This window comes from Pholis gunnellus (genome assembly GCF_910591455.1).
Source record: "Pholis gunnellus genome assembly, chromosome: 5".
NCBI classification, from domain to species: domain Eukaryota; kingdom Metazoa; phylum Chordata; class Actinopteri; order Perciformes; family Pholidae; genus Pholis; species Pholis gunnellus.
The window spans coordinates 19,604,254-19,628,416 of NC_136531.1; the positions used below are offsets into that span (position 1 = coordinate 19,604,254).

The window sequence follows — 24,163 nt, forward strand, 5'->3', positions numbered from 1 at the left end:
ATGAACTGAGGACCATATTTTGTGACCATCAACTAAAGTAAAACCCATGAAGTTCTGTTTTACAGATGCAAATGCTCAGTTTAATGTGTACAGTCTTTGTAAGACACACAGAGACAGTGATAAATACATATATTTACACACACACAGCCACATAACGTTTCTGGTCAGGCCTCTGTGTGGTTGTGTGTTTCTCATGGTGCAAGATAGCAGGAGTCTGCAGCTGAGCTGTTATCTTTGCAATTCATTATTATTAGAGAAAAATGTCTTCCCTCCGTCTCTGCTTCCAATTCTTACTCACTCTCTCTCTCTCTCTCTCTCTCTCTCTCTCTCTCTCTCTCTCTCTCTCTCTCTCTCTCTCTCCCCCCCCCCCCCCCCTCGCTCATAGATCTGTTTTGACCTTCAGTTACGACAAGGCCATTTTATACAACAACATATTTGTCCAACCTGACAAGATAAGCAGGGCAGAAATACATCAACATTAAATGTTTTTTATCTCAATTCATTTCTAGGGAAAAACAGAGAAAGAAGAGGAGGGCTTATGATCTTCAAAATGAAAGACAGAAGACAGAAAAGACGAAGAGAGGAGACAAATTCCTGCACATTTAAAAAAATAGATTGTCTAATAATCATCAGATATGAATCTGTTGTCATAACTGCTACTGCCTACTGTATTCACTGAATGTATTACTAATTTCCATTATGTTTAAAGACTAAATTTGTGTCTTGCCTTCCAGGCATGACAGGGTTTGCAACTCTGAACGGGGCTTCTGGGGTCAGTTTGTATAATAAAAGTGTTCAATTGACAAATACTTGGCCCTGAAGTCTCATCTAAACCTATTTCATTTTTGTCACTCCTGCCTCAGTATGAATAATATTTGTTGACTATGCATTTATCTAAAGGTTGCTGAAAAAAAAAATCCATTAACTTCTGCTTATGCGAAACTGCCTTTTTCCAGCCAACATATTGTCTTGTACTATAGCAGGAAAAGCACAGGTGACAGTAATAACAATAACAATGGCTCCGTTATATTCAAGGATTTCAGAGAGCAGTAACAGTGAGCCAGCATGCAAATAGCAGGACCCTGTGAGCAAGGCAGCTAAATGGAATTCAGCCCTCATTCATTTCATTATTTACACTTGTGCTTTTCCCACTGCATACTAAATCACAGTCCTTTTGAGTTACTTTTATCACATCCTGGACACTCATAACTCAAATTCTGTTACAAAAATCAGGAGGAACCTTTTGCAAACATTGCTTTGTATTTAAAATCTTTTTTTTTCCAGCTCTCGATGTGGCATTTTGGCTGCAAAGGCCAAGCATCATTTTATAGAATCGTGGCTTGTGACATTTTAAATAAATACCATATATGGCCAAAACATCAGCTTGCTCCTTGTGTTTTCAAAGTCAGCTTAGAAGTGGATGAGGTATTTCATGTAGTTTATATTTTTCTTACAACTCCTTATCTCAAAAGTATCCTCATTCTTCACTTTCAGTTTGCTGAAGTGAGGCCCAACTGTGTAATTTTGAGAAGCTGATGATTTTGTGTACAGTCATTGCCTTAATGTGAAGCATGGCAGATCATTTATCTTGTGTAATGTATAGGTGGTAATCTGCACAAACCCCCAGGATCACTGGGTCCAACACATCCATGCATCCTCTGGAAGCTGTTAGGGTGTATATGGGAAGTTGTGCAAAAGGTCTACCTGGAAATGTTGAAATCCGGGCTTTTTACTGTGATTTATATTTCCCAGAAGACTTGGCTGACATTCATCCTGCCCTTTTCCTCTTCAGAACCACTGGAAGCCACACCACCTTATCGCCACCTTGCCATTTGGGACGCAAACCTTTAACCTTTTCACGCTAAATGCTCCGTCACCTGCCTCAGTGCCCCCGGTGCCACCGTCAAACACCCATCCATGAGCTCTTTGAAAACTTTTTAAATTCTAAAAAGTGGTGCTGAGTGATGCATTGAAACAGGGCTAACGACAGGAAAAGCGACAGTCTTTGACTTTTAAAGAGTTAAATCAAGACAGAAGACATTTTGCAGTGAGACTGCATCTGGGTGGGGTGGGGTGGGGGGGGGGGGGGGGGGGGGGGGGGGGAGTGGTGCGGGACATGTTTAAATCACCCTATGAATCCTGCAGGTGTAAAAAAATAAAATAAATAAAATAAAACTGAAAAGAGAAAGCCTTGGGCTGTTTTAAAAAGTTATAAAAGTCCCGACTGAGTTACTGAGGTGAGACAGGAGAGAGTCAAGGTACATTAGAGGTTTGCCTTTCTGGAAAGAATTTGTGTGTGTGTGTGTGTGTGTGTGTGTGTGTGTGTGTGTGTGTGTTATGGTGTGTGTGTGTGTGTGTGTGTGTGCTAGAAAGAGCAAGAGACAGAAGTTTGGTGTTAACGATGAGGTTATGATCATCGAAGACTACGTAAATGTTGTACCTCAGCAACTCTGGTTGGTTGAATTTAAATCAGTGTGTAATATCTGTGTGTGTGTGTGTGTGTGTGTGTAAATGCTTGTTGCATATAAGGATTTGACCTTGAATATAAATAAATAGTAGTAGGAGTAGTAATATATGTTCATCTGCAGTCACTTTATCACAAACTTCTCAACAATTTGTGTGTTTGTGTCTTGCCACGACATTCAACATCCCGTACATCTGTTCACCTTTACACAACGCGCTGCTTGACAAATGCCTGAGTTACTCCAAAATGACTTTCAGAAGCTCTCGCTATCCTCCTCGCTGTGAAATGTAGCTGAGGAAATGGCTAACGGCAGAGTGCGTAAGGAGAAAAAAATGTCAAGCAATTTCATGCCTTTCTGCATCCGATGGGGCGCCAAGCTGATAATTTAATCAGTAGCGAAAGACTAGCTTCACCCCTCCGCAACTGCAGCCATTTCATTCATTGTTCATTGACTTCGTTTTGCTAGAAACTGGAGGAACACATGTGAAAGTTCACAATATTGTGTCTGAATTCGGTGAAAACATGGTACACCTTCATCAGACCAGCATTATCTCGTTACAAAATAACCAACGTGTTCTGTTATCTGCATCTTATTATTTCAAGGATACATCACTTGAAGCCTTGACGAGGTTTGATAGTGTCACTTCTGACTGACTAATTATTACCTCATGATTTCCATCTATAGTCAGTATGTCATTTAAAATGTCTGGAATGTAAATGGTTGGAACAATAGAAAAAAAACAAAAAACAAACTAGAACACCTCCATAAATCACTATTTTTGTGACAAACAGGAAAGATAAAGGACACCAAAACAAACAAAAAAAAAGTTCACATGAACAAATACAGGCAAACGGAGAAAGGTATATGTGTACTTGCTTTACTCCCAATTGTAGATTCGAGGTCAGAAAAACAGCGGGGCAGTCTATGCTTTGCTTCATTAGCATTGTCTCAGTATTCCAAAAAGCTGCCTGACAGAAAACACATCTGAGCAGAGAAACATTAGAGCTTCCTCACAAAGACGATACAAAGACCACAGAGCATTTAGTCTGTGTAGTGCGTGCGTTGTTTTTACCCATCTGCAGCTCCCGCCTCGTGTAATGCAACATCGCTTTTTTAATGATGTGATGAGGAGCAGAGGCTGAAAAACTAACCCTTTTCAGGTGCAAGAAGTCAGACGTAAAGATATTCATTTGGTAGAAATGCTACTCAGCAAGCTCAAAAGTCCGCTTTTGAACAATTTCAATTGCTTGCCGAGCGATCAATCACGTTGGCAGACTTGAGGCTCAGTGTGACGTTGGAAAGACATATCTTTTTAAGAGGCAGCAACGGGACCCCGCTGCATTAATGACATCTGTAGCAACTGCATTGCTCTCCTTGTTATTTAATATGCCTTGCAAATGGTGTTATCTTGTATTTTTCTAAAGATTGGATGAAACATTAATGATTCCTGTGGGGAAGATGGGTATTTGCAGCAGCACAGAGAAGGATATAGATAAGAATATCACAAATACAGAGCACTACAGATGATTCGATAAGTAATTGGCACAGCAGAACATGCTGGGATTAACACAACAGATAAAAAATAAGAAGACACTGTGTCCTTGCACGGAGATTTGCAGTTTAGAGGCGTATATGCAAGTGTGCAACTTTAGCAGTTGCCATTTTTGGTAATACAGATGGAAGAACATATGTTGGGAAATGAGATTGTGAATATCTCTCCGCTCCCATAAAAACTGATGAAGTGCCCCTGGGAAAGGGACCTCACCTCACTGTTCCACTTTAATGTATAGAAACCACTGCCTCCGCTGCATTTTGGACTGAGGATATGAAATAAGCTGCAAAAAACCCATCATGAAGCATAAATCAACAATAGGAAGCATAAACTGAAATACATTGAGTAAATGTAATGTATTTTGCATTCAGTCCAGGTTAAGGTATTTTATGAGTATTTTCTTTTTTTATTTGTAACCAAAGTATAGAGAATACTTCTTGCCAGGCCCTTTTTTCATGAATTATGCCCTTTAATACATTAAACTGTAACTCATTTTACAGCCAGTTAGTCTGTTCAAATTTAGAATGAAAAAAATAAAAAATAAAACATTTTTCATTGCTTAAAGCAGTACATTATCACTTATCATTGGTCTTATTTCAAATAGGATTGCCACTTTAATTGTTTGACCGTGTATAAGTGTCGGTTGAGCATGCAAATGAACAAATCTGCGATTTGTTTAGGGCAAGTGAATACAGGCCTAAATATAATTAGTGAGCGTGTTTCCAGAAACTTCTACGTCTTTCAAACATTTCTGAGCTTTGTGGTGCATATCAGTGGAAAGAAGCATCCTTCTTTTAGGTTTTAATCAAACTTTATCAAAGATAGATTTGTGTGATACACAGATGAAGAAATGAATACTTGTAAAACATAATAAAGGAGAGGAAGAAACCACATTCATGAAACATATACTGTAGAGTAATTCCTCTGACCATGCACTCTATAATCATGTAACACACTGCCTTCGCTCCAACTTCATATCACCAGAGTGCAGCCTCCCCCTCCAAACAAGACGTGCTGAGTCCTGAGGCTGCCTCATTCGGCCCAATCTCCTGGAAAACAAGATCATGGCACAATCCACGCTCTCCCAATGATTAAGGTGCCTAATCCAAGAGCAGAAGGAGTAGAGGTGATGTCTGCAGAGCCTGGACACCAGATGAGACGCGCTCAATTGACAGCAAACTGCCCGATATAGCCTCACAAGGAGGGGCTGCAGTTGTTGTAGTATCATCTCAGATTTTACAACCATGCAGGCTAAGTTTGAGAGAAATCAAGAAAAGACCATGTAGTTGACGCCTGTGATTCTGACAATGGGAAGTCATTATAGTAGAGGGTCAGAGAAAGAATTCACCGGCCCTTCACTATTGTCTATCGAGCATGTTCATGGACTGAGACCAACTGACAATCCGACATGGACAAAAGACAATGACACAGCATTCACTCGACTAAAGCCGAGGATGACTACTACAGCTACACTGGGATTACCAGATCCAAACAGACCATCTACACAGACCGTAGATGTACTATGTGCACTGAACCAGAATGTTGAGCTCTATCCACACACACACACACACACACACACACAAACACACACACAGGTGAAAGCTGCACTTCCACAGCCAACGAAGGGCCCGCTGCATAACCTCAAACCAGCCATTACAGAAGGGTGCTACCACTCGAGACGGAGGTTCAAGTGGCCCTGCTCTGCCTACAGACAGAGGGGAGGCCGCTCCCTCAGTTATTACTTTGAAAGAAGGGAAATAAATGAGAGCTTTTGAGCAACCGATGAGAACAGTCTTTTGTCTAAACATGCTGGTTGGTGAGATCGTCACAACAGACCCTGATTTGTATGGGAACATACGTTGTTTCCCCTCTGATCATAAACTGTCCTTTTTCTCACTTCTGTTACAATCTTGACACACCCGCTGAGTGTTTACTTTTATGATTGATTAAGCAGAATCAAAAGGGGGGGGGACGGTAAGGTAAATTCCTCTGATCTTGCGCATTATAATTATGATGACCTCCCCATGTGTTTCATCATGCTGACTCCAGTACAGTGTTACCTTTGTCTGAATTAATTTGATCCGGATTGCATAAACTAAGGCATTGTTGCCCACCTGGATGTCATCAGAAGATGATCAGAAGGCCAATGAGCCCCTTTGTCTTCTAAACAACGACATGCAAATTACTAACTGAAAGAAAAGCAAGCAGGGATGACAGAGGAGAAAACAGCTTCCCATCGGGGAGCACTTTTCAACCTACTGCTTGTCCTGTGCACCAAGATCTGAGCATTGGCAGTGTGACATTACTGTAGAGATGTCTGGTCAGACTGGGATTACAAAATTGCCACGACAGTATGTACAGTAAATGTTTCAGGAGGGGATTCCTTCCTCTCTCCAGAAGTCAGCCCACGGGAGAGGAGGAAGAAAAGAGAGGGAACCAAAAAGGCACAGCAGATCCAAAGATAGATAATATAGTTCACACCCTCCCCCTAGTGGACACAGACAAGAAAGGAAAGAGGAATAATGACGCAACAGAAAGAGAGTGTGATCAGAGTGGGGAAAGAAAACCTAAGCAGAGACAAACATGAGGAACAAGATTATCTCTATGCTTCTCTCTATTTCTTGGCCTCATTGCCTGCCCTCCTACGGTCGTCCTATCAGTGTGCCTCCCATTCCTCCTCCTCTTCCCTCACCTCCTGGCTGGATTCTGGCTGAGCCCGATTTTTCTCTCTCTTTTTATCTCCCTCTCTCCTTTTAGTATTCTTTTTCAAACCCCACTTCTTTTCAGTCTCTCCTCATTCAATGCCATATTTGACTAGAGTAATTTGTTAGCTCTCTCCATTCTCCACCTGTGTACTCTAATCACTACAAAAACATGACCTTTGACAAGGTGAGTTATTAAATATTAAGCTGCAGGGGTTTCCAAAACAATGGTTTAAAATCAGCTCCAGGCGCATCGTTTCATCTAGCTCAACTCAAATATGCTTTTTCACAAAAAGTCACAATAATTAAAAGGTGATACAGAAAACCGTTTTCTTTTATTCAACTTGTGTGGCTACTTTTTCCATTAACAAAACTAACTGTTGTGATACTACCAGATCTTACATACTCTACTCATCACTCAACATGATCTCATCCCTATTCATATTTCATATTTTGTTGCTGGGGCAGGAGCCCCTGGTGTCACTTCAATGGTGTAGCGTAAGCTACAGACGTAATGTTATGTGACTCAGCGTAATGATCATAATGGTCATGTGCCATAGCGTCACGTGACAAATGACATAACGTTGTCACACAGGGACATAAAAAAAAGAGTACAACTCCTGTGTTTTCTGTTTTGCAGATTTCATACAAAGCCATTTTCAAAATATTAGAGAAATGAAAGTTGTAAAATGGTCTTGATAAGTCTGATAAGCAAATTCTCATTGTTTGTTTTTACTTTCCTGCCGTTAAGTCACATATTCTCATAAATGTCTGCCACAATACAGTTTGCTGTTGCTGGGTTTGGACTGGGAGCATGTCTATGTGTGCACACAAGGTGTTTGAAAATCCGTGAGTGTGTGATTCCTTTGTTCTCTAATGTTATTTATCTGCTGTGATTTCAGTGTCTCGCCAAAACAGCCTGTAGCCATTTGTAATAGTCTTTACCCGCAGTGGAACAATTGGCTCTATCGCGAAATCTGATATTAACAGCCGTCTATCTTTGCAACCCACACTCAGCAACACCCAACAGCTGAATTCACATTCACACACACACACACACACACACACACACACACACACACACACACACACACACACACACACACACGCGTGCTTATATTTACACAAGGAACAGATGCGTGGCAATATGTCGAGAATGTTGAATATTAACTGGGTGTTGTTGTTTTCACATATTTCCCCTCAAGATGTGTACAAAAGCATCCAATGATAAACAGCAGTTGATAAACAATAACTAATAAAGATAAACAACAATCAACAAAGACAAACAATGACAGAACAACAATGTATACAGTTTACTGAGGCGTCATTCCAAAGCTCTGTGTGCTAATTAAAGAATCCCTCTAATCATACAATGACTTGTGGGAGCACTTTGTTACATTGGAAAGGAGACATCAACAGTAACGTGGTGAGCGCTGCACATGTTTACAGCAAGCATTGTCGGTAAACATTCCCTTTGCAGTGGATGTTTGACAACTTAGCACTTGGTGAAATTTAGGGCAAGATTGTGGTTTTATTCAAATAAAGACAAAGTAACAGTTACTTAGAAAGCACAAGACGGGATGTGTTTATTTTAGAAGCGTTTAACCAAAGTCTATCTCTTCCCATTCCCTAACCGACCCTGCTTTAAACATAGCTCAGGAGGGACTGAAGGTGTGAATCCCAATCTCCAGCTTCAAAGTCCCGCCCTACCATCGATCCAGGCCATCGACCTAGGACTTGCTTGCTGTACTAAAAGGCAGAAAAATATGCTGCCACTGAACATAATACAGTTAACAATTCTGTTTCCCTAAAAACGTAATTTGGTCAAACAAATTAGCAGTGCGTAAATTGATTTCCAGGAGACAGGGTTGGCAAGCCCATAGAACAGGTCCATGAAGGAAAAACCCCGTTACTGTTGGAAGTCTGAGGTTTGTGCAGTTGTACAAATTCTTCTATGCCTCTTCATCTTACCACATTAACAATCTGTGGCTTCATCTTTTTCTTCCTTTGGCTCACAAACCGAAACTGAACTATAGAACGTTATAGCTGTGTTGTGTAGTGATGCTTAACCTAATTGCTAAAAGTAACTTGTACATCACAAGATAATCATTTGTTTTCTGATGCTCCTTCTGTGTGCTTTCTCTGAGATACCATTAGTTTCTTCCTTGCAATGTTTCAAAGAAAACTCCTTGCAAAGATTTGTTACGATCATTAGTGAAAATATTTAACATCTCAGCATGTTCTCACTCCCAACTCATCAAATACAATACTGATCAGTGGCCCTAAGCTTCAAACTATGATGCTCTAGGTACCCCTGTAGAATCAGTTTTGGATGTGTCATGTTTACACTCTCTACATGCATATTGTCGTTTGAAAGTATACTTCCAACATTGAATCACAATGTTTTTAAGTTGACTTGGTAAGGTCTGGGCAACAAAAGTACTTGGTTAGGCTTGGGAACAGATTGGGTTGAAATACATATATTTGTTTCATAAAAGAAGTACGTTTGTCACACAACTCACAGAAGGTTTGCTAGTTAAGTAAGTTGCGTAACAAAAGTAAGGTAAGATAAGTCTACAAGTCAAAATCAACTTGGTTTTACACGGGACACGAACAGCAGTCTCCTGTGTGCAAGTCCTGTGATTGTTTGACCCAATCGTCTCATACAGACATTACAGGGAAATGAATATCTGCAGCCTCTGTAAACATCACATTATCAAGTATATTTTAACCTCAGTTGAAATGGATTCATTAACTTGTACCCCAATTATGTACGGCAAAGTATTATTATATAAAATATAAATTTCAAATTAGGATGTTGCGCAGTAACCGACAAGAAAGGGAAAAAGAACATCCTGACCAGCTGTTCCCCCTAAAATCTAGGACACCTATTTCCAAATGTCGACATCTGAGCAAAAGTACTACTTTAATGAGTAGAACATGGCAATCTAACAAATACACAAAAACACACCGAAATTCAGATACATTATGGATCGTTCCCATAACCGAGCTTGCTTGTTACTCGCTTGCCTTCCCTCTCCCTCTTTGTTCTCAATGATTTCCCTGTGTCTCTAATCAATATGAGACAGAACAGAGCAGGGCAGGGCTGCTTGTCCTTGTTGTACCAAGGAAACGGGAGGTATTAGATGCATCCAAAATCCAATCGCAGGACAGCAAATTGTAGGAAAGTTACTGTGCTTTTTTTAAGGAGTTTGGATGTGGTTTTGGTTCACCTGACTGGTGACAAATCTTATATTTGATAGTAAAGTTGTAAATATATTGAGTAGATAGTGAATCTTGCGGTTTTGTAAGGAACAGCATCGTAAGAGATAAATAGTACCCTCTGAATTACAAAGGCAGCGCTGCCTTTGCAGTGATCACTGTCGAAAACATGAAAGGAATGAAGAGGAGAGAGACAAAAGATGAAAACAAAGTTGTTGTTGTTTTTCTGCCAAACTTGCAATCGATCCTGTATCAAGTTGACCCTACGTATAAAAAAAACAGGCATTGTGCAATAAACATAATGCAAGAGATCTGCTTTTGTTTAATGGGAACTCTGGTGGGAAGAGAAACTTTTCCCAAAGGCACAGTTCAAAGAGAATGTGGCTCCTTCAAAATTTTAATGATTTCCAATACTTTGAGACAAACCCCCACTTTTTAATCAAAAAACAGCTAGGAGCGGGTTTACTCTTTGGGTTTTTAGAAGCTAATTAGGTGGTGTACTTTGCCTTCCCACACCATGCCCCATCCATTTGGCTGCTTCACAGAAAAAACTCTGCTCTGATACGACTTCAAAAATTGTTGTGAGAAGTGGGCCTAATTGATGACATTGTTTCTTTTAGGCATTGGTGGATTGTAACCTCAATCAAAACATTAATGTGAAGTATACTTCTCTAATGTTTAGGTCCATGGCAGTGTGGATCTTTTGTTAAACCTCTTGACTTTGGGCCACTCAAATATTCAAGATAATGAGCGCGCCATGTGCTTAGAATACATATTTTTCTACGTTTCCTGTCTGTATCCACTGTTATATAGCTGAGCAGAAATGCTATGAAACATCAGTTCATTAGAATTTGAGTGAACTGTTGGATGTGCAGGTGGGGAGGAGAGGAAAACGGAGGCCACGGAGTGAATCATTTTCCCAATCCCTACTTCAAGGACTCACAAAATTGTTGTCTGTAATTGGGTAAAATTGCAAGAACTCGTGGGAACCCAGAACCATTAAGTCACATTAGCACTTTAGTCATTTAGAGACCTATTACAGAAATACATACAATACAATACGACCTTTGAATCCGAAAACTACAGCTGCGCATTCATCAAATAGCAGGTTAGGACGAAGAAGGCAATATAAAGTACGATGGAGGTAATGAATGAAACAAAGTTCTCTCTGCTTTAATCTACGCATAGAGATCAGTCTTTTACTCGCTGGGATGGAGAGATGAATGACAGAAACAAGGGCAAAGCAGGACGCCCTTCATTTAGTTTAAAGCATGGATCTCCCTCTCTGTGTGTATACGACAATGAGCCCTGCTGGCTATCATCGTTGCTCTTCAATCAGCTGCTGTTTTACACCTGGGACACCAGGTGAATTCAATTAACAGTAATTACCAGCCCAAGACACACCAGCAGGACTGAGGATCCCAACCACTGAATTAGACAAGAGAAGGACAGAAGAAAGGGACAAAGACAGACCAACTGACTCCATCAAAGCTTCTTCCAGGGGATGACCTCACCATGGGATCTGTTTTAATTTGGACAGAAAAATACTGTAGAGGGAAAGACGCAAGGACAGAGAACACAAGGACAGAGAACACATTCTCCTTTGACTGTGTGACGGTTTGATCTCACAATGCTAAGCTTCTTGAGATAAAAAGAATAGAAGCTATGAGTGTACAAGAAACCCAGTGAAAAAGTGAAAGAAAAACACATTCTCATTAAGAGTAGTACCCTGAGGGAGTAGTTGTTGAGGGGAGGGAGGGTCAAACACATTCCCAGTGTTATAAATTGCTTTGTGTTGTGGGGTTTTCCACTTGGGAAAGAATAGATGGATAAAGCAGTTCTCCCCAGCCAGTTACAGGGGTTGATCTAGTGGTAGAAATTAAAAACTCTTACATTTCACCACTGAATAAAACTAAAAGAGGTTTGCGATGTTCATGAATTTGCTGAAATCCATGAAACATTTGAGAATGTTAGGGAGCAGATTCAAATAACAGGCCAATTCACCTTTTCTTGTGCTTATGGAACTAGTGTTACAATACAGTAACTATTGTCACAGATATATATATATATATATATACACGTTGCACTGTGTTTAAATGATTATCTTTTGTGTGAAAAATAGTGGTGACTTTCTTGTACTAAGAAACATTTTATATCGGGCACTGTATCTGAGGAAATGATTGTCCCGAGGTCCCTTTTCAAACTTTTGCCCTACAATATTCAGTCCTTTTCTAAATAAAATCCGTTCCCATGCCCCTGAGTCTGAAAGGGCTTCCAGTTGCTCTGCAGTCCTCTTTAACTTTTTTCAGACTGAAGGATAGATGGATACATGGAAATAGAGTGAGGGAGTGTCAGGGGGAGGGGGCACAGAGCACAAATCCTTCTCCGATGCCCTTGCCTGTGTTAGGGCTAACTCTCCCTAGGGAGCCTCCTTATAACCCCAGGACTTGGAGAGAGGGGAAGGAGGCACCGAGGGAGGGATAAGAGGATGAAAGAGTGAAAAGAAACTAGGGAGATATTGACTGCACAGCAGCTTGTATCTATCTGCTGTGGAGCCAAGCATCAGATGAAGTTGGAGACCTAAGGTAACCCAATGTTGATGCTGCAGTTTGAGACTCCTCAAACTTTTTGGGTCAGTTAATTGATTTCCGTGTCTCCGTCAAAGTAGTGCTCTTCCTTGCTGTGTTTTGCAGTGGTGCTGCCACTGCGAAGCTGTCACGGACTGTTGTCAAAAAATGCTATACTATAAATCCAAAGACTCAGGCACACTTGTGTATTAATACTTGTGTAAGAATCATGCAAAAATAAATAATAAAAAATGTATAATCGCAAAAGTGTTTATGTTTTTGTTCAGTGTATATAAGCCCCAGAAGACTATGGTCTTCCCAATACATCTCCGGATCCTAAAACTTCATCAGCAAACAATCTAAAGAGAAATATGTCATTGCTGACTGTGCTGCTTGATGGACAAGTGACCGCTGGGGAACGCAGTACCAAAACACCAGAGCTTAGCAACAAAGAGAGGCGCATAAAAACAGAACCCTGGGGATTAGGAACTAGAACTAAAACAGAATTAAAATGAAAAAGGATGCAGATTAGAGCTGCATCAAGGCTGTCTGTCTGTCTGTCTGACTGTCAATCTAGCTTTCCAGCCACTCATCAGTCCGTTTAGCTGTGGTTAGTTTTTTAATGGGCTGATTGAAGTCCTTCCCTGTTTACTTCAATCTCTGTCTATACCTTTGGCAGCTCGCTTACAGTGTTTATTGAGTGATTTCAGAACTCATGTCACTCATTTTGGCAAAATTCTAACTTGTATTTTTTTTAAACCTTTTCTTTCGACATCCCGAGTGTATTTCAGTGTGAGACTCTTCTCTCTCGTCTCAAAATTTGGGGACAGAAAATGACTTCCATCCAAAACGACAATGATAAGAACAACAGCATGAAACAAAAGTTTGATGTTGTCATCTCGATAGAAATAGTCACATCCAAGTGAAATGTTATAAGCAAAGCATAAAATATGAATGACATGGGAGAGGTGGGAAGAAGTTTAAATTAAACAACAGATATTTGGTGTATCAAAAAAAGAAATGCCAGTGTTATATTCTTTAAATATTGTCAGTAAAGGATGAGTTGCATCGCAGAAAAGTAAAGGTGGTTAAAAAGCAAACGTTGTAGAGGGAGAGAGAAAAGAAAGTATTCCAAAACAAGAATTGTGAGAAAACCACAGCAATCAATGTTTATTCTCTGAGTTAAGTCTATGAATATTAAAGAAAGTCTGAAGGTGGAGCCTCAAATCACAGTTAATACACGCAATAATGGAAACACTCAACAATCAAAGGTTATGCGCTACCTCGAAGATAACGGGCAACGCGTTTTAAGGGCCGTTTATGGCTCAATCGGTTGTTTAAAAGCTGGTTTTGGTCTTGATTTATATATCACTCAGGGCTGAGCTATGGTTTGATTAAGGCCATGTTCGGAACAACTGTGATGGCACAGTGAAAGTTTTTCATTCCTGCCTCAAAGGAGGAGACACTACTACAGTTTGTATTTGTGTCTGAAAAGCCTTCAACACTAAACCTCTTGTTTTTTGTTTTTCTCCCTCACCAGTGTACTGATGGCCGATGCCCTTTGCATTGCACTGTGTTTGCATTGCATTATTGCATTGTCTAAGTGCAGTATCATTAACTGACAACGAGTTACAGGCGACACTGATGTGGTAAATGTCAGGATGTATATAATGTAAAGAAGTTAATTTTCTGTAATTACTTTGCTTACACTAAATTGTAAATGGTGACTCATTTAATTCTGAACCAATTCTGAACCGAAAGCAACATTAATTAAAGCTGCAGCGCAAAAAGTAAAAAAAGTCACGATGTTTCCATCCGTAAATCTCCTTGAAATGTAATAATTGATAAATTATAAAAACATAACTGACCTGATTAGTGCAAATGACAAATCATCTTCTGAGACAATATGTCTCCAATTTTTGCTTTTTACGTCTAGTTAATACTGTCAACTTTTCTTGTCTACCTAAGGCTGCATTCACACCGCAGTTGTGGTTTCTGTAGTTAAAGTGCTGCCTCAGCCACATTTTGTACTGATAATGAAAAGCAGTTTTGTCGCTGGAATCGCTGCTTCTATCAGTAAACTGTACCAACAACTACAAAAGCTGCTCCAGTCAGAGAAACATCTACTGCCAAATTTTCTACAGCTACTTCCTCCACTTTCAGTCTGTTTGTTGTTGTTGCTGTTGTTGGCTGCCTATATTTTGTCAATCCCCTTTCCTTTTTTCATGTTATTCAGTCAGTAAACTGCCATGAAGGATTCTCTGAGATGTTGAGGTGCGCTGCTTAAAAAGATGCCAGGCACAACACTTTTTCCAAAGCGACTGCTTTCTGTCTGCCCCCCGGCCACTCCACGTGCACTTTAAAGTGGAAAATCAGTTTGAAAAAAGCTGAAGAGTGTGAACACGGCGTTCAGTGGCGATCACACTGAAGGCTTTGAAAACGAACGGCGTAGCGTTCCTGGGAGTGTTCTCTGGAAAGCAGGCTGCTGAACACGTCGTTTCTGTGCTACTATATCCGGTTCTAGCTCCGTGTTCTGCATTCATGTCTCTTTAGCTTCTGAAAGACTCCTGGAGCTTGATGATAAAAATCCTTCCTGCACCGCTCTCTGGTCACTGTGAATGGCACATTGAGCGTCTTCAAGCCTGCCTTTAGCTACTTCGGCTGAGAGGGAACGCAAATACAAATGATGCGGTAGTGCACATGTTATTTTTATAAGATTGTGGAGTTTGATTCTTCAACTTTGTCAAGTGTTCGTTCCCCACATTTAACTTGCTTGGTTCGTGTTCGCCCACATGTGACTAAATGTCTGATCCAATCTGAATATCTTGACCTGAATTTCATCGTGTAAAGTGCGTGCCATCTATCTTTCTTCCGTTTCTCTCTTTTCCTCTCTCCCCTTGCTCAACGTTAAACTGTAAGATAGATCATTAGCTTTAAATGGACTTCAATCCGCTCATTACATGTCCCATTTACCTTCACTGCATAACGCTCTACTTTTCATAACGAGACAGGGAAAAGAATGGGGAGATGGAGTCAGAGAGAAGAAACGCACATGTGGGGAAGATCTAGGACAGAATGAGAATGACAAAGACAAAATTGCGACTGCGAATAAGAGAGTTAGTCAACAAGAGAGAGCTAGGAAGTGGGGAGATGAGGACAAAGATACCACGAGAAAAAGGAGACAGACAGGAAGATAAAACGTTCCACCCAGAAAGGGAATAAAGTGCCTGTGAATTAAGAAAAGAGAAGATAACCTGTACTTAAGTTTTCCGTATTAATCCTACCTCTACCAGCGTTGTGAAACATCTAATAAACCTCATATTCAAACTGAAAGAAAATCCTCACGATAATGACTAGGCTTCAGCCCGTTGTTTCTTTCCCTACCATTTAACAGCTAATGACGGACGACAGACAGGGGGAAGTACCTGAAGCATGTAATCGCCTTTTTATCAGTGTTATTTTTCTGTAGCTTTCATTAACCCTGCAGCAGGTGATGCAGAGGAGAGGTCAGTGCAATATGCATGTGTGTGTGTGTGTGTGTGTGTGTGTGTGTGTGTGTGTGTGTGTTTCACTTTATGCATATCACTTGCTGCTCTTGATGTATTCATACGCTTGCACTGACAAAGCTGTGTGTGGGGCGATAGATGGTCTCATGTCATGCATGCCATCAATTTGTGTTTTAATGCAGGTTTTAATCCATAAATTCCTTGCGTGTGTCTGTGCACTTTAATGCGTGGGGTTGTACTTAATGCGTTCTAGGTGTGTCAGTATATTTATTTCATGTTTGCACATTTATGTGGATGACTTTTGTGCGCATGCATGGTTAATATAACATTTACAAGGCACATTACGTGTTTTTTAACAGCAATAATTAGTTTTATGTAACTCCACAGAAGTGTTTGATATAAAACAGTCTTAAACATGAGGAAAACAGCCGTCGTCGTGCACTCACTGGAGTGCTTCCCTTTTTTCTTTTCTTACCTTTCACCGCGGGTTTCCTCGCCTTGCTTATCCGCACTGACCCGTCCACTGACCCAATGTTCTCGCTCCTCCTCCCCCCCCTGTATCCTTCCATCCCCACCTAACTCCACACCTCCCTCTATCACTTCTCGGTTTCCTTCAACTAATCTCACTCAAGACGCCTCCTCCTCTCCTCTCCTTTGATCCCTCAGCATGTATGGGGTCCTATTTCCTCTACTTCCCATTTGCTTCACTTTCAACCATTCTTTTGTCTCTCCCTGTCCCACCATCTCATACCTCTGTGCACGATAATATGAATGTGTCTCAGTCCTTCTGAATCTATTTAACACTATTTTTCTTTTCTTTTTAGGTTATTGCTTTGAATAATATAGTGAGAAGAGAACGGGGAATACTGGGGGAAAAGAAAAAACACATTTTACAAATGCCCCATGCAGCATTTAAACCCAGAATTGGGCAATTACAAGTCTAGGATCACTGAGGGAACGAGGCGCCCCTTGATCTTACTTTCCATACCCTTGTTGGACTCTTCAATGAGCCATGCTAAACACGGGCAATGAGAATGAAGGTAGTGGGAATACTTTTAAACTAAAAGAGTGGCACAAATGGAGGGAGATTCGGTTCAGGCAGTACTAACTAGCAACCATTTGCTTAAATTAAGTATCAACTTGAGCAAGCCATTTATTCAATGCAACAAAAGAAAAAGAAAAAAATCAACTCCAGACCCTGTTAAGCCTGTAAATGTGTTGGAGAGGGATCCGCCATTGATGGCGCAGCTAGCAAGCTTGATGCAAGCTGATTACATGATTGAATCAAGAAATGAAATGCTCAAGAAGAGTATCAGGTAACCAGCGCTGTCTTTCAATTTCTCACATTTAAAGATTGATAATGTCATGTGGTGTGATCAGCCTACAACTTGCAACCAGCCATGCAACTTCTTTAGTTGACAAGTGGGCCTTTTTACTTTGGTTCAATATCTTAAATGTCCCCATTTTCCCCACAAAAGTAGGAACTGTGGCTATTTTGCACAGAACAAATGCTTTCATATTTTTCTGTATCCCATTATGTGCTGCCGCTACAACTAAATCTCCCTGCGGGAGCCAGTTCGATTTCATCTATTCTTCTATACACTAACTTCCATCCCTTCCTCCTGAACTCTTTCCCACCGTCACCCTTCTCTGCCCCTCTGTCTTCTTTTTTCTTCTTCTATCTTTTGATTGTCCTCTTCATCACCCCTACTCCAGCCCTGTTTCTTCTCCCTCTATCCAGTCAATTATATCTCTTCCTCCTCTCTTCGCTCTTTTCTCTCGTACACAGCATTCCATGCATCTTGGTTTCCTCCGTCACCTTGTCAGCTTTGCCTCTCTGCCTCCATCCCTGTTTGTGTTTTCCTCCCTGGCCAAAAGCTACTTCAGCTAAACCCTGTCAACAGACAATGCCTGAATGAAGCCGAGACATTAGTAATGAAGGAACCCCACACATGCATGACAGACACCCAGAACACACTTCAGGAGAGGGGATGTGGAGAACAAACATCCTATTGCAGTTACAGGAAAACCAACAGTCTGAGCTATTGCAATTGTAAGCAACTTTAGATCAGACTGAGCTGAGCCTGCGTTTCGTTATTGAGGGGCTGCCTCTGCTGCTGTGCTCACAAGTACTCTGTTTCATAGCTTCCTTTTTTTCTACCCAATTTGTTTGAAGAAAATAGATACAAAAACGTTCCATCAGTTATCATTTGGACACGACTTGCCCTCATTAGCTCACAACAGTTTGAAGCAACTTGGCCTGATGCAAACTGTGTCTTATAGAATTCAAGTACAAGCTGAGAAGCCGATAAACCCTTCTCGTAAACAGGAGAAACCGAGCACTACATGTGTTCAGGTGCAAATCAGTGGAAGGCTCCACTTGGTTAACGCCTGACCCTTATACACTGAAGCCCAGAGGTATTTTGTTCCCTCTGTCAGGCCTGTCAGACTGCCAATCAGCAGCATGCCCGTTTCTGCAGTGAGCTGATTACACATCTTTAGCACACTGTACCACAGGACTGGCGAGCTAACTCAGCAGTTCACATTTTTTACTCAACAACCTACTTTTTGTTTCCCCTAAAAATTGTTATTTGTGGTGTTACTATCTCAGAAATTATTCATAAGAACACACACGTTATAAATATTCTACCACAATTAAGATATTAACAACAAAGGGAACTTGTAAAGTGAGTCAATGTGCCAGACTGCACACACGCCCACTCACACACACACACACACACACACACGCAAACCCACAAAATAATTTAGTACTTACTTTAGGTCTTGGAAAGGTTCTGCCCTTACATGTGACGTCTCTACGGAATGGCTGAACACCACACCTTCATTCCCTGTAGAAAGAGTAAGAGTGGATGAAAGGAAGGAAAAGAAAACACGTCCATCTTCTGAGTGAACGCCTGCACATCATTGCATCATACGTCTATTGTTAGAGCAGAGGCGGACACTTAAAAATGTATGTCACAATGCTTCTGTGTGTTGTACAAATTATGTTTGAACATTTCAGTCGCAATATAAACATTCACTGGTTATGTTCTGTCTCTCACTGGAAGACAGTGTTGACTTTAATTAAGCATTCAAAGTAATCATAATCTTTCCCAAACCTTAACAAAGTATATTAAGACACTTTGAACTACAAGTCAATCATCACTTTTTGCTGATTCTGTACAGGATTTTTCTAAGTGGCATAACATTCCCCCACACAAAGACACATTTTACGAATGCAGAACCGTTGCATGCAGTATGAATATAATCGTTGGTAAAAAAAAGGTTGGCTCTGATATAATGCAGTGCTTAACCCCCCGTGTGCAGCAAGCACCCCTGCTTTAGCCTGCAGCCCTGAACAGATGCTTAGGGGGGGAAGTGCTGGTCATGGCTCCCGCTGAGACCGTAAGAAAGTGTGTTACAACATCAGCACTGCTAAAAAATGTAAAACTGCACAAGAGAACTTTGCTCATTGGCAGGATCAACGGTGCAGTTGTACATCCAAAGGACCACAACGTGGACGTAACTGTTGCTGTTATTAGTTGAAACGCAGTTTTCTGAGGTGTATTCCGAGGCCCACTGAACACTGCTCAAATGGGTGTCAGCAGAAGGAAACAAGAGAAGAGAACAAGCTCCCGGTTCTTTCGACTGTAGCGGTGGCAGTTAAAGGTTTGGGTGTTGCTTCGTTGGATTGCTAATCTTTACAACGATGTTTCTCACTTTGTCAACCACCGGCCGTGTTTGTTGCAGCTCCTGACTGCGTTCCTTTTGGTTTCTCGTCTATATTTACAATTGTCTGAGATGCTTTCCTGAGCACTGTGTACATGGAATGCTTATGAGTTGTCACAGGTGGCACCTTTCGTAGTACACCACACCCATGAAGTGTCTTACAGCAGAAGCAGTGCTTTAGAACCAGCACAATTCACACTGGATTCATATTTTGACTAATGGAGATCACGAGTAAGTGGTGTAAGATATGACAATATTAGAAAGTGAACGATTAAAATGCTTCCATCACCAGCCTTTACATAGAGATCGTCAGTATCGGTGCAAACTCTATCAGTTTTAATTCTATGGCTCCATTATCTCCTTGCTGTATGAAAATATCCCCAAAAGCGATAAACTCGCTATCTCTACTTTAAGCAGCCAGAGTTGGGGACGAGCGAGGATTAAAGATCGAACACCTCTAGACATCGCCACCTTTTAGGGTGTCCACACGCGCAGCGGAGAGGAGACAGGCAAAATGAAGCTCACGTTGTTGGTGCTGGTTACAAACATGCTTGGTTGTGAACGACACGCTAACATGCTGTGTTTTAGTTTTTTTTAGATGAGCTAGATCAGAGGATATCCAGTTAAAACAGATTGGTGATGCAGTTTTGCCAATATTGTTCTATGTGAAGTTTGCTGAAGTTATCTAATGTAGCCGGAAAAAGGCCTTTAAAATGCTACATTGTTTGTCTGTGACCGGTCATATGGTAACTTAGCTTACCATATGTTCTTTTGCTTAAATGAAAACTCGACCACTAGCATTTACTCCTGGTGTTACAGGAGTAACAGGCGAATCACGTGTAAAAGTGACATATTTTCTTTTTAAATAAGAGCCGTGCGGTGGATCTAATTAATGCTGATGTAAAGAGGATTTTGTTTCGTTATAGCAACATCAATTCTTTTGAAAACGGCATGGATGTGTTGATGATTGCGTTCCCAATGTTCAGTTTCTTATCTTTGACCTCAATCAAACATTAGATGTTGACAACATTCTTTCATAATGCCTCTAATGGACACATCTAACCAGGCCTGTGTGTGTGTGTGTGTGTTTTGTATTTGTATAAGTTGAATTGGCTTTTGTGTGTTCTTGGAAAATAAAATAACAGAACTAGTGATGTATTCAAACATGGGCACACATAACTGCACACATATACGACTCATTTCTTTTGATGCACACAAATTGAACAAGAGATAATAAGCAAATGAGAGAGAAAAATAAATATTAATAGTGCACCAAAACTTCACTTCTTTCATTTGACTTAAATTGCTTTGTCTATTTTTTCCTCAGCAATTATGCTCACCTGGCTTTGCTCAGACCTCTCATGTATCTGTCTCTTTTTTTGGCTTTCTTCCTCTCTTCCTCTTTCAGTTCCCACTGTATCTCTCACTTGTTCTAACCTTTTTTTATTCTCGATTCAGCACAAAAATTGCTCTGCTCGCTGACCCAAGTCTTGTTTGGCTGCACTAATCAGGAGCACTCTGTTTAACAGCCTACAACGTGTGCGTGTGTGTGTCTGTCTGTGTGTACTGTAAGCCGTGTGCGTCCTCAAGTAACCTTGTTTCACAAAGTAGTCTGAGCCCACTGTTCCTCCACCCCCGTTCAGCCCATTCGTGAATCAGGAAACAGAAATCTGTTCCTCATGAATGTGGAAAATGAGCGTAAGCTTGTCAAAACTGTGCCCTCTACAGTGATCTACAAGATATGTATTTATAGCTTTATCATGAGGCACTGTTTTACGCTGGTATGATTGATACTGCCCTTTTAATCACAATTCAGACAGATGACGACATCATCATGACTTTTTGACTTTTTGACTTTTTGAATTAATTTCACTTCAGGACAGCATTCTGTGTGGCAGACAACAGACCTGTCTCGCTCTGCCTTATGGAAGTCCTTACTAATTCATCTGTACTGCAAAAACACTTTGGAGGCATGACAATTGCCAAAATCAAAGACCTCATATAGCTAATATTAAAGGAGAAATTCAGTGGTGCTCCATGGGACTTCATAAGCTCTAGCAAATGTGTTTTCTTCTTGATAAAACATGTAATCATTACATTATTTACAATACAGAATTGTTAACACCCATGTTTGCTTGTGGTTTATTCTTCCCTGCCTTTGTTGGCAGATTGCTGCACATCTTGCGGCGGTACCACAACCCGCTAATCGGTGAAGTAGTGTGAAACCACTGGCAGGAGTGTTGCATCACCCACATGCGAGCATTGCGCATTCTCGTGCACATGTATAAACACCACGTTGGTCATAGTATATAGTACAATTTGTGCGTACCCCTACCTGTGACTCTCAGTCTCTCGGTGCCGATGCTGATCTCCTCTTCATCTGCAGAGAACAGAACTCTCTCTCCATCTGTACTCCTCACCTCAAACCTCTGACACTGAGCCTCGACCATTTCTGAACCTATAGAAGTGGGGGAGAGAGAGAGAGAGAGAGAGAGAGAGAGAGAGCGAGAGAGAGAGAGAGAGAGAGAGAGGCACCGGGTGAATATTTATAACAGAGGAGCATTCAAGGTACATAGAACGGGCTTTCTGGTAGATGGTTCTTTCCAAAGCGTCTTACAAAACCCTTAGTGCACAAAAGGTTTGTATTGAACGACCACAGAGAGATTTGAACTCTGAACCCCCCCGCGTCTTGAAGTGTGGTCCTGCTGTGACACCAGTGCAATATCAGTACAAATGTCGGGACCATTACTGATGTGATACGGAGTCGTTATGGAGCGTACAGAAAAAAAATCGTTTTGTCTGGGTAGGAACATACAAACGACAGACACGACAGACACCCCACTTATAATCCACAGAACAAGCTGTTGGTTGGAATTACTCTCTACTGAAGAAACGCTCGATATGAAAACTGTTGACAGTGTGCTCTGTGGGTTATTCGAAGTAAAGAGGGGGCTGTTTCAGGAAAGGGTATTTTTCTATGTACTTAATTCTATTCCGTTCAATTGAAATTGGGTAGCAGCCTACATGTCAGATGGAACATCTCAAAACCTTAGCATACAAAACCCAAATCTGTATGGCCAGATACTACTACAGGTGATACAGATGCTTTTCTTTTTGTTACTTGGCTGATGACCCTCTTTCAAAACTAGCTTACACGAGTTGGTTACGTACAATCACTTTACATCAGCCATTGACACGAGGAACAGAGATGAAATAATATGAAAAACATTGCAGATTATTATTCCATAGATTGTTTTTTTAATCATGGAGGCAAAACGGTGTGTGGGTAGGTTGTGTAATACACACGCTGTCACAGTAAAGATGAATTGCAAGCTGGGACCTTAGTGGTGACATGTTATAATTAAAAGTTAAACAACAGTCAGACATGGCTACGTTGTGTTTGGAGTTTGTAAGGTTCCTGTGAAACTTAAGAATTCTAACTTTCACCTTCAATTACATTTTCCTTTATGATTTTGCCTGGAGGACAAAAAAAACAAACATCCTTTGAAGAGAAATGTGACAAAGAAAATATATGAATAATTGTTGTAGACAATATTTTGGACAAATTACATAGTTGTTGAAGTGCTCATTCTGAAAGATCAAAAAGGAAGTTATATATATTTACGAATATATTCATGAATAAAAAGTGTGTTCTACAACACAAAGACATAACAAAATAAACAAGAGTGAAAAGATGGAGAGAATTTACTCAACTATGGCAATCACCAGAATACATTGTATTGCAATTATATCCATTCTCAGAGAAGGTATGAGGCTATTGTCTTTGGTTATCTGATAGAAAGCTACTGATTGTTTTGTTTTTTGCCGATTACAACAACTGAAAGATTAACTAGATTAGTGGCTGGTGCCTTTTCAAGAAAACATTGGCAGTGAGATTTAAAAAAAAAGAAAAAATTGAAATCTACCAACAGAGTTGCCAAATTACCAACAGTGGTCTTGTTGGCAGTATTCTCGTTTTGTGATTCGGACTGTTAGGTGCAGCCATGCCAACCCTCCTGAGGCAAAAGAAAAGTATCTCTCCCGTTTCCCCTTTCTTCACTGTCTGGTCTCTCAGGCTATCACAAGTGTCAATTAGAAACCCAGAGTGCCTTGTCAGTAATAATCAAACTTTATTAGCAGCCATCAATCTAGGATTAAGCTGTTTTTCTCATCTCTCCCTCCCTCCCTCTCTCCCTCCCTCTCTCCCTCCCTCTCTCTCTCCCTCCTTAAGCCTCTCACTCCTTCAGCGACTGAGTGAAAAAGCAATTGACATTTGTGTCGTTAAAGGATCACCCAAAAGCGAGGTGTGTGCATTTGCGTTACAGATGTAAAAGGAGGGGGGTGGTTGACAGTTAAAGAAAGGGGAGAGTATGGACAGAGGTGAATGAGAGACATAAAAAAAGAGGGTTTAAGTTTATGA

At 40.7% G+C, this 24,163-nt stretch overlaps 1 protein-coding gene across 1 annotated transcript in view; it reads right to left on the reverse strand.

Moving 5' to 3' along the window:
- LOC306695696 (zeta-sarcoglycan-like) overlaps positions 1-24,163 on the reverse strand; it is a gene marked incomplete at both ends in the record, with an annotated part of 296,154 nt that overhangs the window by 20,563 nt on the left and 251,428 nt on the right. Inside the window, 2 exons of the mRNA XM_079159002.1 lie at positions 18,791-18,863; positions 22,079-22,201. Coding sequence (XP_079015128.1) covers positions 18,791-18,863; positions 22,079-22,201 — 196 coding nt within the window. The remainder of the gene's footprint in view (positions 1-18,790; positions 18,864-22,078; positions 22,202-24,163) is intronic.